Source organism: Equus caballus, chromosome 21, assembly GCF_041296265.1.
Source record: "Equus caballus isolate H_3958 breed thoroughbred chromosome 21, TB-T2T, whole genome shotgun sequence".
NCBI classification, from domain to species: domain Eukaryota; kingdom Metazoa; phylum Chordata; class Mammalia; order Perissodactyla; family Equidae; genus Equus; species Equus caballus.
In genome coordinates this window covers 33,749,710-33,762,076 of record NC_091704.1, presented here as the reverse complement: position 1 = coordinate 33,762,076, position 12,367 = coordinate 33,749,710, and the positions used below count along the sequence as shown (strand labels likewise).

The window sequence follows — 12,367 nt, the reverse complement described above, 5'->3', positions numbered from 1 at the left end:
CATTGTTTCCTCTCATATACATAAGCTTGACAAATACCACATCTATTTAAGTCTCCCTATGACATATTTTCCTTTTGAGAATTTGGAGAGGTTTTTTTTTTTTAAGGCATAAAAAAAGAGAAAGGAAAGATTTTTAGTAAATAAACCAAAAAACTCTACCAGAAAATGTCCAGTCCAATTCTTTTAGGAAATAAAATCAACGTCCTATAATTAGGATAAATTGTCTGGTGGGAATGAATATTGCTTCTCAGACTCCTCCCCAGCTACCCACCCCCAACCCCCACCAAAGCTACCCTGGTTGGAATCCAGCCCCAGAGCCCCAGCAATGAGTGAGGAAAGGGAAGGGTACCCAGTTACATAGTCCTGTGAGGCTTCCTCTGACCTGGTTCATCTCTTCACTTGCAAACCCTAGTTGGCGGTCCCAAGCAAAGAGATCACGTTTAGTCCAATGCCTCTACATCTAGTCTAATAAAACCTCTGGGTCAGCCATCTTAAAAATGGTCTCTACATGGGTGCTGGAAACAGATTGACAAAGCCCAATTCAGACTAAAGCATTAGAGTTGATTTGAAAGTAGGAAAGAATAGGAAGAAGGAATAATACAGAAAATGTATGTCTTGTTTCACAGGCATCCAGTGATGAATACTGTAGGAGCTAATGCCCAATATCCTATCATTGTATTTCTGCCATACCAAGAGGAAAATCCTCTAGCTTATAAATCCATGCATCCAATCAACACGGACTAAGTTCCACTGTGTTGATATACCAGTCAATATAATAGCAATCTTGAGAAGAGTTTCACTATCAGCTCTAAAGTCATACATTTGTACTTATTTTAGAGACTTTACAACTGATAAACATATAACATAAAGAATCTCAGCAGAAAGATCATGAAGGGATATGTTTTGAAAGGAATTTGTGTTAGCCTTAGAAATGTATATGGGATCATAAGCCCATAATAACCACTTGTTTTCATTTAGTGTGTCTGTACCCGAATGTAAATCTTTTTACTTCTAATATAAGCTAGAAGATATTTAAATAAAAGAAATATTAAGCTTCAAGAACAACAGCATAACTAAAATATTTGGCTTTACAAACATCGTCCAACAGATCTACCAACATAAATTTTTATGAAGTGTCCTCGGATGGGAATGTTTCTTCTATCGTGCACAATTTTGAAGATATTGGTCCAAAATTCATCTTCTCCATTAAGGTTGGTAAGCCTGTCATAAGGATGGAAAAATCAGGAGAAAGGGGGGAAAAACGAGGCCAGGAAGAGAAGAAGAAAGTAAAAAGAAGTTGAAAGATACCAGTGGTTCTCAAACTTGAGCATGCATTAGAATCACCTAGGGATCTTGCTAAAACGTGGGTCCCTGGGCTCCATCCCCAGAGTTTCTGATTCAGTAGGACTGGGGTGGACCTAAAAATGTACTTTTCTAACAAGTTCCCAAGTGATGCTAATGCTGCTGGTCCAGGTGCCATGCTGTGGGAACCACTAAGGGCGACTGCAGTTAAGTAAACAGGTGGGCTTTGTGCATAGTTGGGATAATTGATATATTTTGAAAGCAAATGTCCAACAGTAATCAACAGATCATTAATATAATGGTATTTCTGTGGACAAAAGTCTCTGGAACATAATTAGTATGCCAGTTTATCTTCGGAAACCACTTCTATTTGAGAAGCTTACCATTTGTATACAAATATGCATTTTGTACAATCCTGCTGGGTAGTATCTAGGAATACTTTAAAATCAGTTTCTATTGGCTATTAGTATGCAATTATCAATCTAAAGTATCAAGTATGTAAAGAGAAATTAATTTGTGAAAGGACTATTTTATAATATAATAACATTACAGAAACTTTGGAAAGTAAAAAGAAGAGAATTCATTTACCACCCTAAGGCTATGCAATCTCTTTTTTTTGTACATTTCCTACTAATTTGTTACATGGTTGCAACTCTGCAATTTGGGAATTTAGAAAAATCTTTAAAAGCGTTTTAATGTGTGATCCAAATACTGGAACTTATAAAATGTGCATGATATTTGGCAACTACTTTAATGAAACATTTAGTCAATTAGCAGTAACAATAAAATAACATTCATGGAGAGTGTAATAAGTACCAGCCTTTGTATCAATTGCTTTACACATGTTGACCCATTTAATTCCCAGATGAGGTATGAGGTTGGTAGGATTACTATTCCTATGGGTGTTCTTTAAAATGTTTAACAAGCAGCAGGACAGGAGCACTGGCCAATTAGAACAGACTCCTCAGCAAGGAGAACAGATGCTGTACCTACTGAGTGGCTGATTATCTTTATTTTACAAATGAGAAACTGGAGCAAACAGTTGCCCAAGCCACACTGCTAGTCAGGGGCAAAGTGGGACTTCACTCCCTTGAGGCCCAACTCCACAGATAGTAGGTGTTTAAACCCTCTCCTAGTTACAAATTATTTCCCAGTTAAAACTGTAGATGTTGAGATTTTTCAAGAGGTGAAACACGGAGACCCAAAGTGTGACTCTAAAGCCATGACTCACTTTCATATGGATTCGATCTTACCACTTAATAGTTGTCCTTCATCAACAGAGGTTATTGATCACTTTCCTTAGAAATGTGGATGATGTGGCCATAACCAGACTGTTTTCTTCCATACCTAGGTAACCACAGGAAGTGTTCCAGTAAGCATGGCATCTGTAATCATCCACATCCCTCAATACACCAAAGAAAAGAATCCGTTGATGTACCTGACTGGGGTGGACACAGATCAGGTAAAGGCAACTGGATTGCCTATAAAAATGTGCATTTTCGGCATGGAAGTACTTCATGAGGTTGGGGTGATCAGGTCTAACATCTCGTAGACAGGAAACTGAGAAGATAGCCCCTATGCATCCTGAGTGCCGATTAACTAGCAGTTAACTTCATATTAGAAGCAGGATATTGTTATAAGAAAACAAATGTCTGAGTCTAGAGATTTACAGGTGCAGAAATTACTCGTAAAGCCCCATTTTGGCCAGGTGAAGATCTGACTTTGTCAGAGTCCTGTTCATTGAGAAGTCAGTTGACTGGGAACCCACATTGCATAGAGTAGTGGGTCTACACAGCTGCAATTTGTAGCTGGTCTTTAAGCTGCCATCCTGGACTTTCGCACGGTAGTAATCAACCCTGGCTGCTCATTTTAATCACCTGGGTCAATTTTGAAATACGGGCAATATCCAGGCCCACCCACCAGGCAATTAAATCAGAATCTCTAGGACTAATGCTCTACAAGCAGAGTTTTTCTTTAAAAGCTCCCCATGCCTGCCAGGTGGTTCTAATATGCAGCCTGGCCTGAGAAGCTCTACTCTAGCCAAAGCCCTTGACACTGACTCAGCCTGGGTCTAGCACTAAGCTGGTTCTATTCCTGTGGCGTGCGTAGGTGACTACAGGGAATCCAAACCCTAAAATGTTCCACAGAAAAGAACCCTGAATTAAATCACTCATAGTCTATTGTTATTGCAAATTTGTCTCAGCATGTATGGGTTGTAAAGAACCACCACCACCCCTTCAAGTCACGTCAAAACAATTCGATACTTCAAAGTTTACATTAGCCGTGACAAGAAGTGTGGCCAGGTCAGCGCTGTCAAAGGTGCCGGAAGCCCCTCCCTCCTCTGACATGTGACACTAAGCTCTCCTAACGTCGAGTGGAACATCATAAACAGTTTTGCTTCCTAAGACTGATTTGATGTCTTTCTTTGTAGGCTGGTGACATCAGTTGTAATGCCGAAATAAATCCACTGAAAATAGGACAAACACTGTCTTCAGTATCTTTCAAGAGTGAAAATTTCCGGCACATAAAAGAATTGGTGAGAACAGGTTAACAGGTTCACAGTTTCCTTTGGCGATTCGTTGTTTTACCTGGAAATTAAGGCAATTCTTTTCTCCTACTACCTCATCATAGAACTTTCTTATTTTGCCTTTGATGGCCCGTATGAATCAAGGTTTAGAAATACACACTCAAGACTAGGTTATTGGAACTACTACTTATGCCATTATTATAAAATACATGTTACAGATTTCAGCGTATCAAAAGGACTCCACTTAAAACTACTGTTTTTGTGTTGTGCATTTGGGAAATATTGTGAAGAGCCATGAGGGAACTGGGTGTGTGCTATGGAGGTGAAGCTCCTTACATCCCCTCCATAGAATCACTGACGTCTTCTCAGTTAGCTGCTAAATATGACGCTCCAGCTGCCCTTCTTTGCTTTTTTATTTATTTTTTTTTTTGAGGAAGATTAGCCCTGAGCTAACATATGCTGCTAATCCTCCTCTTTTTGCTGAGAAAGCCTGGCCCTGAGCTAACATCCATGCCCATCTTCCTCTACTTTATATGTGGGACACCTACCACAGCACAGCTTGCCATGCAGTGCCATGTCCGCACCTGGGATCTGAACTGGCGAACCCCGGGCTGCCGAAGTGGAACATGCACACTTAACCGCCGTGCCACTGGGCCGGCCCCTCTTTGCTTTTTAATATTTTATCATCTCCTGCTCCAGAGCTATGCCCCTTTCTTTGGGAAAGAGACTAGATTACCATCTAGCATGGCTCTTGGCACATATTAAGTATTAAAATAAGTAAACATTTAGCAAACAGTAACCCTAAACAAACCACAGCTCTCCCCTCTGAAAAACATTGAAATTCTGGTTTTCTTTTTTGTGTGTGTGTAAGGAGGTTGGCCCTGAGCTAACATCTGTTGCCAATCTTCCTCTTTTTTTTTCTTTCCCTCCCCAAAGCCCCAGTACATAGTTGTATATCCTAGTTGTAGGTCATTCTAGTTCTTCTCTGTTGGATGCCACCACGCTATGGCCTGATGAGTGGAGCTAGGTCCGCACACCCAGGATCCAAACCAGCAAACCTGGGCCACCAGCGCAGAGCTCACGAACTTAACCACCCAGCCACAGGACCGGCCCCCAGGTTTTCTGTTACACAATTGTTTTGTTTCATGATGGGTTGGGGAAACAGGAAAATAGAAGAATAAAACAGTTTCTTTTTTAAGTAACTGTAATATAATTACAGTGTAAGGGTGGTTTACATCTGAACAGTAGTATGTAAAAATGCCCAATAGAAACTCATCTCAGATTACGCCAAAATATTATGCCTCTCAGCATTTTCCTTATTTTTTGAAAATGTTTTGGTTTTGTAAAAATGGCAGCTGCTCACAGTGAACAACGTGAAACAGAGAACGCAAAAAACTACAAAGAAACTGAAGTTCTCTAGAAATCTAACAGCTGACCACTCTTAACATTTCATGAACATCCTTCTCCATACCTCTAAGCATTAATCCACATACAGATATATGTATACTGTTACATATATGGACCACACTACCATTTTTTATAGGCCAATACATCATAGACTTTTTTTTTAAAGATTTTATTTTTTCCTTTTTCTCCCCAAAGCCCCCCGGTACATAGTTGTATATTCTTCGTTGTGGGTCCTTCTAGTTGTGGCACGTGGGACGCCGCCTCAGCGTGGTTTGATGAGCAGTGTCATGTCCGCGCCCAGGATTCGAACCAACGAAACACTGGGCCGCCTGCAGCGGAGTGCGGGAACTTAACCACTCAGCCACGGGGCCAGCCCCCATCATAGACTTTTTTTAACAGACTATTTCTTAGATAGTTTTAGTTTGACAGAAAAATTGAGTGGAAAGTAGAGAAATTCCCCTTATATCCCCTGCCCCTTCATAGGCACAGCCTCTCTCACTATCAGAATGCCCCCACACCAGAGTGGAACATTCGTTATAATTGGTGAACTACATTGACACCTCATAAGCACCTAAAGTCTATAGTTTACGTTAGGTTCACTCTTGGTGTTGTACGTTCTGTGGGTTTGGACAAATGTATAATGACATGTGTCCACCACTATAGTATCCTACAGAGCAGTTTCACTGCCCTGGAAATCCTCTGTGCTCTGCCTGTTCATCCCTCCCTCCCCGCAACCCTTGGCAACCACTCACCCTTACTGTCGACTTTCTTTAATCTAAGAAATGCATCTTTATCGTGAGGTTTAATGACTCAATGTACTGCATGTTGCGCATGTATATTCAGTAATTTACTTAACTAGGACATTATTGATAAACACAAATTATTTAGGGTTTTTCTTTAACTCTGAAATAGTAGTGCAATAAACAGGCTTGGTGTGCTTTTTTCCACACATTTATGGTTCTCTCCTGAGGCCCTCCATACAGATGGGACATGGCTGGGCCAGAGGGTGAGCACATTTTGCATTTTGAGCCACAGGGCCAAAATCTCTCGAAGAAGGATTGTGCTCGTCATGTCCTATGATATACTACTAAACGTTCATGAGGTTGCTTGTTTCCCCAGATCCTTCCTAGCGCTGGGTTTTACCTATCTTTGTAAACTTTTAGCATTTCTTTTTCAAAGCCCATTCTGACGCTCTCTCTTCTTTTACCATGGACGCCAACCTGAAAGAACTGCAGAACGGCTTCATGTCGTAACGTGACCTGCTGGCTGACAGACCTTCAGATGAAGAGTGAATACTTCCTCAACGTCTCGACCAGAATTTGGAACGGGACTTTTGCAGCAGTAAGTACCAGCTCTATTTATTGGGTTTATCAACAGCAAGGAAACAGAAGGCTTCAATGTCAAGAAGCCACACCCTTTGACAAAGTTAGTATTCTGGCTAATGTGGGCAGCGTCCAAAAGACTCAGAGCCGTTTCCCCTGGAAAGCAGCATGCTTCCATCCCTTTCGACAGTTCGTCCCATCTGGCTGCATCCCAGAATCACCTGGGTGCTTGTGAAGTGCCTGCTTCTTTGATTCCACACCAACCTCCTACATGAGAAGCTCTGGGAATGGTGTCAAGATCCCCTCCGCTGCCTTTGGCTACAATGGGCCACTGGCTTTGTCTACCTCCCCTTGTTCTTGATATTTCTGACTTCCTAGTCTCCACCACACCCAAATCAAAATGCACATGACTCTGCCTCATGCCTTGAGCTCCCAGCTACTTGTTTGATTGATCTCAAACCACCCAGTAGATAAATCTAACATAAGGATCCGTCTCCCTGTATCAGAGCCAGGCCACCACTCTGCTCTCCTGTTTTACCCTTTCTCTGGGGAAAGCCCCATGTGCGTACAACTTTTTAAGTCATTTCAATCTCATGAGAAGTTTGAAGAAATTGCCAAAACAATGTCGGTGTGTTTTTCCATTTGGCAGGTGTGACTCCAGTGGCGATATCTGCTTTCAGCAGAGATTTTGGGAGCCAGAATTTCAGTCTGGCATGAAAACTATAAGGCTAGGCAGTGCTGCTTAAATCTCCCTGCATAAGGGGCTAGCTATTCGTTTTACCAACACTGGCTTTGACTGAGGCAGCAAAGTAGAAATTAGTTTGAAATCTTCAGGGGGCCTTGTGGCTTTCAGTGGATTTTTTTTTCAACAAATAAATCAGTGCTCAAGGTGCTTACCGACTATCCTCTATTCCCTACTTCCTGATCATTTCATGGTCTCTCCAGCAAACCTCATTCCCCTGGAACCAAAATATAAGCAATATTCTTGGATAAAGACATAATAGAAAGAGGAATAGTGATAGGCGGGGGGGAAAAAATAGAGAAGTGGGGGGTGAGGAGTGAAGGGTTGGGTTTTCTTCTTGCTTTGTTTTGTCTTCTTGTTAGTTGCGTTTGCTTGCAGGATGCCCCTCCATCCTGTAAGATGTGAAGCATGCCGATAGTTACACTGCCGGCCCAGCTGCTGCTGTTTGGTGCTCAGTTTCACCAACTGGTTCTTGGCTCCTTGGATTTGAGGAACAAATGTTTTCATAGCAACCTTTGCCAGCTGGGAAGGAAAACTGACTGTTGCAAATCAAAACGCAATCACGCCAGCCCTGTAAAAAGCATTTGGTTTTTCTTGAGTTTGTTTAAAGCTACATCATTTTAACTATAAGACTTTTCAGAGTACTTTCCCAAAGGTTTTCCAAGCAGCAGTTTCATTTCTGGGAGCAAAATCCTAAAGAAGTGTATTATTTAAGCTTTTTCAACATGGTTATGATGGTTAAGCTGAAAAACACTCCTTACGGTATATCAAAGCCTCCCCATCTTCCTCCTTCATGAGAGGGCAAATGTTTATCCCCACCTTGTTTTCAGCGATTTCAACGGCCAAGTGCATGTTCTCAGACCACCTAGGAGACCCAGTCTGAAATACAGATCTCATTTCCCGTATTAGAACCCATGAATATACTGCCTTTAACCCTCTTTCTGATGCCGTGCAAGTCAACTTAACAGTTCAAGTAATTTCATCACAAAGTGATTCCAAATCGATGGCAATGTTGACTGCCATTTGTAAGGGAAGGTCTTGTTGAATATGAGCAGGTGTGTTACCTCGCTCTCCCAGGTATGTGTGGCATACCTACCCCTGCGTGTTAACCCTGCAGGATGCTCGGCACTGTGCGGAGGGCCAAGCTTAGCAGATATATCAGTATTGTAAGGAAATCCTTTCCTCTTTAATCTACAGGGACTATGAAACCAGCATTCATGTAACTGCTACTCTTTTTTAAAAATTTTAAACCATTATTAATTCTTTTAATGTTCCCCCTAATGTGTGTTTAAGAGCCGAGTGATCAGGGTTAATTTCTGATGCAATCTTCCATCTTGAGAAAATTAAGACGGCTAATCAGAGAGGGAGCCAGTGGAAAGGAAATAAATTGCTCACTTTTTGGATATGCATTCTTGCTTTCTGGCTCTCAGATATAGTTTAGCAAATTACCTCATGGAGTATAATGAATCATGTGCCCTAATAACCAGAAAAACCGAATCCTAGTAACCCGAGCATGTGAAGGCAGTTCTCCAGTCTTGTGTTGAGTTTGGGCATTGTGTTTTACTTCAAAGTAAGCATCAGTCCCAATATTTGCATTATAGAGAAAACAACGTACACATCAAGAATGTATCCATTGAAAAATCGCTTCTTTTTCTGTAACTAGATCCAAGGATGCTTGTAAAGTTAAATCATATTAGGAGGTTACTAGTAGCATCAGCATAAAGTATATGTCCTTCCTATGTGCCTACCCCAAATCCAATATTTTTAATAGAAACTCTTGGAGTAGGAAAGCTGAAATTATTGCTCACGTTTTATAGCATGACAAAAGGCTCAGAGTGTCTACTGCTGACATGCATGGTCAAGTTCAAGTGTACTTTTAAACAGTATTATTTTACACATGTACCCAGAAGAAAAATTCTCTTTCCTTTTTAGTCTGATTTTCCATTCCTTTATGTGACTTATTCAGGTAAGTGTATAAAAATATCAAGTTTGCAATTTCCCCTGATGTCACAAACTTCATTAAGTTTTTAAAAATCTGAACTATGATCTTTCCCAATCATAAACTTCATTTCTAAACCCTTGTTTTTCAACTCTGTTTTCAAGTTTGAACCACCTGGAGAGAGATGTTTTAACCTGCTGGTGTCTGGACTCCACCCCCCAGAGATTGGGTTTAATTTGCTGTGGCAGGGCGTGGTCATCCACACGGTTTAAGCCTCTGGTACTTCTCATGTGTGGTCTTGTCACATACCGTCAGTCTAAGCACGCAAAGATTCTTGAGTCTTCAGAGTTGGCATCTGCTCTTGTCACTTTCCACAAGGAAAAAAATTAATAAACATGCTGAGTTTTATGCATTAACTTCTACTAGGATAAAATATATTCCTTATTCTTATGTTCCAGTCGACTTTCCAGACAGTACAGCTGACAGCACCTGCAGAAATCGACACCTATAACCCTCAGATATATGTGATCGAAGAAAACACAGTCACGGTGAGCGCATCACATCCCTCCTTGTGGGCGTTAGAGTCTAGGATGGGCATTCCATTTCTGAAAACTCAGAATAGTTGTTCTCACCTACGTATATGTAGAAGTATCTCACTGAAACTCTAAAAATTCAATATTTATTTATGTTGAGCTTTCGGCAAGGATGTTTGCTACACAGAAAAGTTCAGTGATGTTCTTGGCCTCCTCCACAACCCCACCACCCCCGCCACGTTGGCAAAGTTGGATCAGAGGTGATGTTCCAATGAAAGGCACAACAAAAGGGGCTCCGTCTTGCTTGGGGCTCTCTTCTCTATGCCGGACCACCACCAGTTCTTCCCTTCTCCTCATGCTGACACAAAACAGTCTAGATCTTAGACCATAAAATCCAAGTCATGCTTATTTGAATCATATATTGTAGTTCAGAGAATTTTTTAAAGAGAAGTGTTGAAGTATGCTTAATAAATAAGGCATTATTAGAGAGCTTCTGTTTTTTAGTAGTATTCCTTATAGCTAGACATTGACACTGTGTGAAATGTCCATCCATTAGGTCTTCCAGTCTAGAAAACTATAAATGCTTCTGGTTGATTAAAAAAAAGAGGGGTGGGGGGTTTGCAAAGAAATGTACTTTGAGAGAAAACAAAAGCTCCCTGTTCCAAGACCTGGCATGGGACGAGTCTCCTTTGCACTGAAACTCTGGTTAGAATACGCCGTATTTAGATAGAGCGGGATTTCCATGTCCAGCTAATCTGCTGGCAGAGCCCTGAGCGTTTTCCTCCTAATGCTTTTGTTAGAAACTGGAAGCCAGTTCAAGACTCTGACCCCAAGGCCAACTTGGCAGCTTGCCTCGGTCACTGCTGCAGCCTACAGACTTGGTTAAAAAGCCAATGGCCCTGTGAACTCTGGACCTCTCAATGCCTGAGAGTGGAGTGCACAGCACTGCTGTCCCAGGGACAAGGATTCCACACAACAGAGACTGCTTCTCTGCCTCTGGTTTAGGACCCTCAGCAAAGGCCCACACCCTCTCTTCAGAGGCTGGAGCGTGGAAAATCAGAAATGGAGCCAAAGGAAATGTGGCTTCAGATATAAAGTATTATGAACGTAGCCTGGGGGAAAAGTGCTATAGAGATTTTTAAGGCTCATTTTAGAAAAATGTAGTGTTCAGACAATACTTGAACCTCTGCTGAAGTCTTTGTTTTTTTAGAAAGCAGTATTTAATAAATGTATTAATTGAAAATTCTAACAATTTTAATGAACCCTTTAGGAGATTTTTCTTGGTTTTCTCAGTGCAATACTGATAACACGGGCCAACTATTACTTAATTGTGTCTATAAAAATATTATTTGAATCCAAATAATATTTTGGATAATTTTTAAAATAACATTTGGAATCCAAATAATCAATGGACATATCCCTATAGGTAGATAAGTAACTCTTAAATTTATTTGAATCCCAGTCCTATTTAAAACTCTAATACAAAAATTTTGTACTCATGGATCCATAGAAATCCACGGACCCCAGACTGGGAAGTTTCGGAATAGAGACAAGTAGAGATCTAACCGCCATTAAGCAGTGAACTCTATGAATTTATAGTTACTTTACTCCTAAATTTATAAAGACTACTTTAGCTCTTGAAAATACAAATGAGAATATAGTCACCGAAAGGCCAGACTCAAGTTTGGCCCAAGTCATAAATTCTGTGATGAAAAACAGCTCATCTGCCGCCGTAATTCAGTGTTCAATCAAGTAAATATGGTTTTGTCCCCGTGTTTTGCTCCAAAATGTAGCTTTTGAAGAATATAGTTTGTGGAGGAAATGATTGTGATCCTTTCTGCAATTAAAAAAAAAAAGAATATCCAGTTTTATTGTTAGAACTCCTAGGGCAGCCATTCTATTACAAAGTCACATAGATTGCCAGGAAGTGGCCAGAAAGAGTCAAGTATGTAGACTCAAAGACAATTTTTATCACTGAAAATGTCAACTTGAGCTCTAAGATAATACTACTTTTTAACCATCCATAGCAAGTAAGCTTGAGTAAGAGTTAAGTGAAATCGATATTTCAGGAAGTTTGTGAAGTTGTTACTGTTGTTTAATCACAAGGGGTTTGGATCTTAATTTGTTTGGCCTTTGAGTCCTCCTCCCTGAGCCTGGATTCCAAATGCTTTCACTTCATAGTGAGACCGTGTGCCAGAAATTGAAGTTCCTACTTCATAAGTAATTAATGTGAGATTTTCAGAGATGACACATCCGCTAAACCCTGATGCCATTAAAGGGAGGAAACTAGAAAACTTGAATTCCTTGCCTGGACTTTGCAGGAGCATTTTCTCTAGAAATTGTACTGCACTATTTTTTTTTTTTTAAAGATTGGCTCTGAGCTAACATCTGTTGCCAATCTTTTTTTTTTCTTCTTCTTCTCCCCAAAGCCCCCCGGTACATAGTTGTATGTTGTAGTTGTAGTCCTTCTGGTTGTGGCATGTGGGATGCCGCCTCAGCGTGGCCTGCTGAGCAGGGCTAGGTCTGCACCCAGGATCTGAACCAGCAAAACCCTGGGCCGCCGAAGCAGAGCACGTGAACTTAAACACTTGGCCA

General features: G+C 40.9%; 1 protein-coding gene across 2 annotated transcripts in view; it reads left to right on the top strand.

The window, feature by feature from the left end:
* Positions 1-12,367, top strand: part of ITGA2 (integrin subunit alpha 2) — a 93,566-nt gene that overhangs the window by 76,557 nt on the left and 4,642 nt on the right. For both annotated transcript variants that reach the window (XM_070246825.1, XM_005604279.4), the window contains 5 exons: positions 1,109-1,211; positions 2,654-2,764; positions 3,734-3,838; positions 6,464-6,577; positions 9,698-9,787. In XM_070246825.1, coding sequence (XP_070102926.1) covers positions 1,109-1,211; positions 2,654-2,764; positions 3,734-3,838; positions 6,464-6,577; positions 9,698-9,787 — 523 coding nt within the window. The remainder of the gene's footprint in view (positions 1-1,108; positions 1,212-2,653; positions 2,765-3,733; positions 3,839-6,463; positions 6,578-9,697; positions 9,788-12,367) is intronic.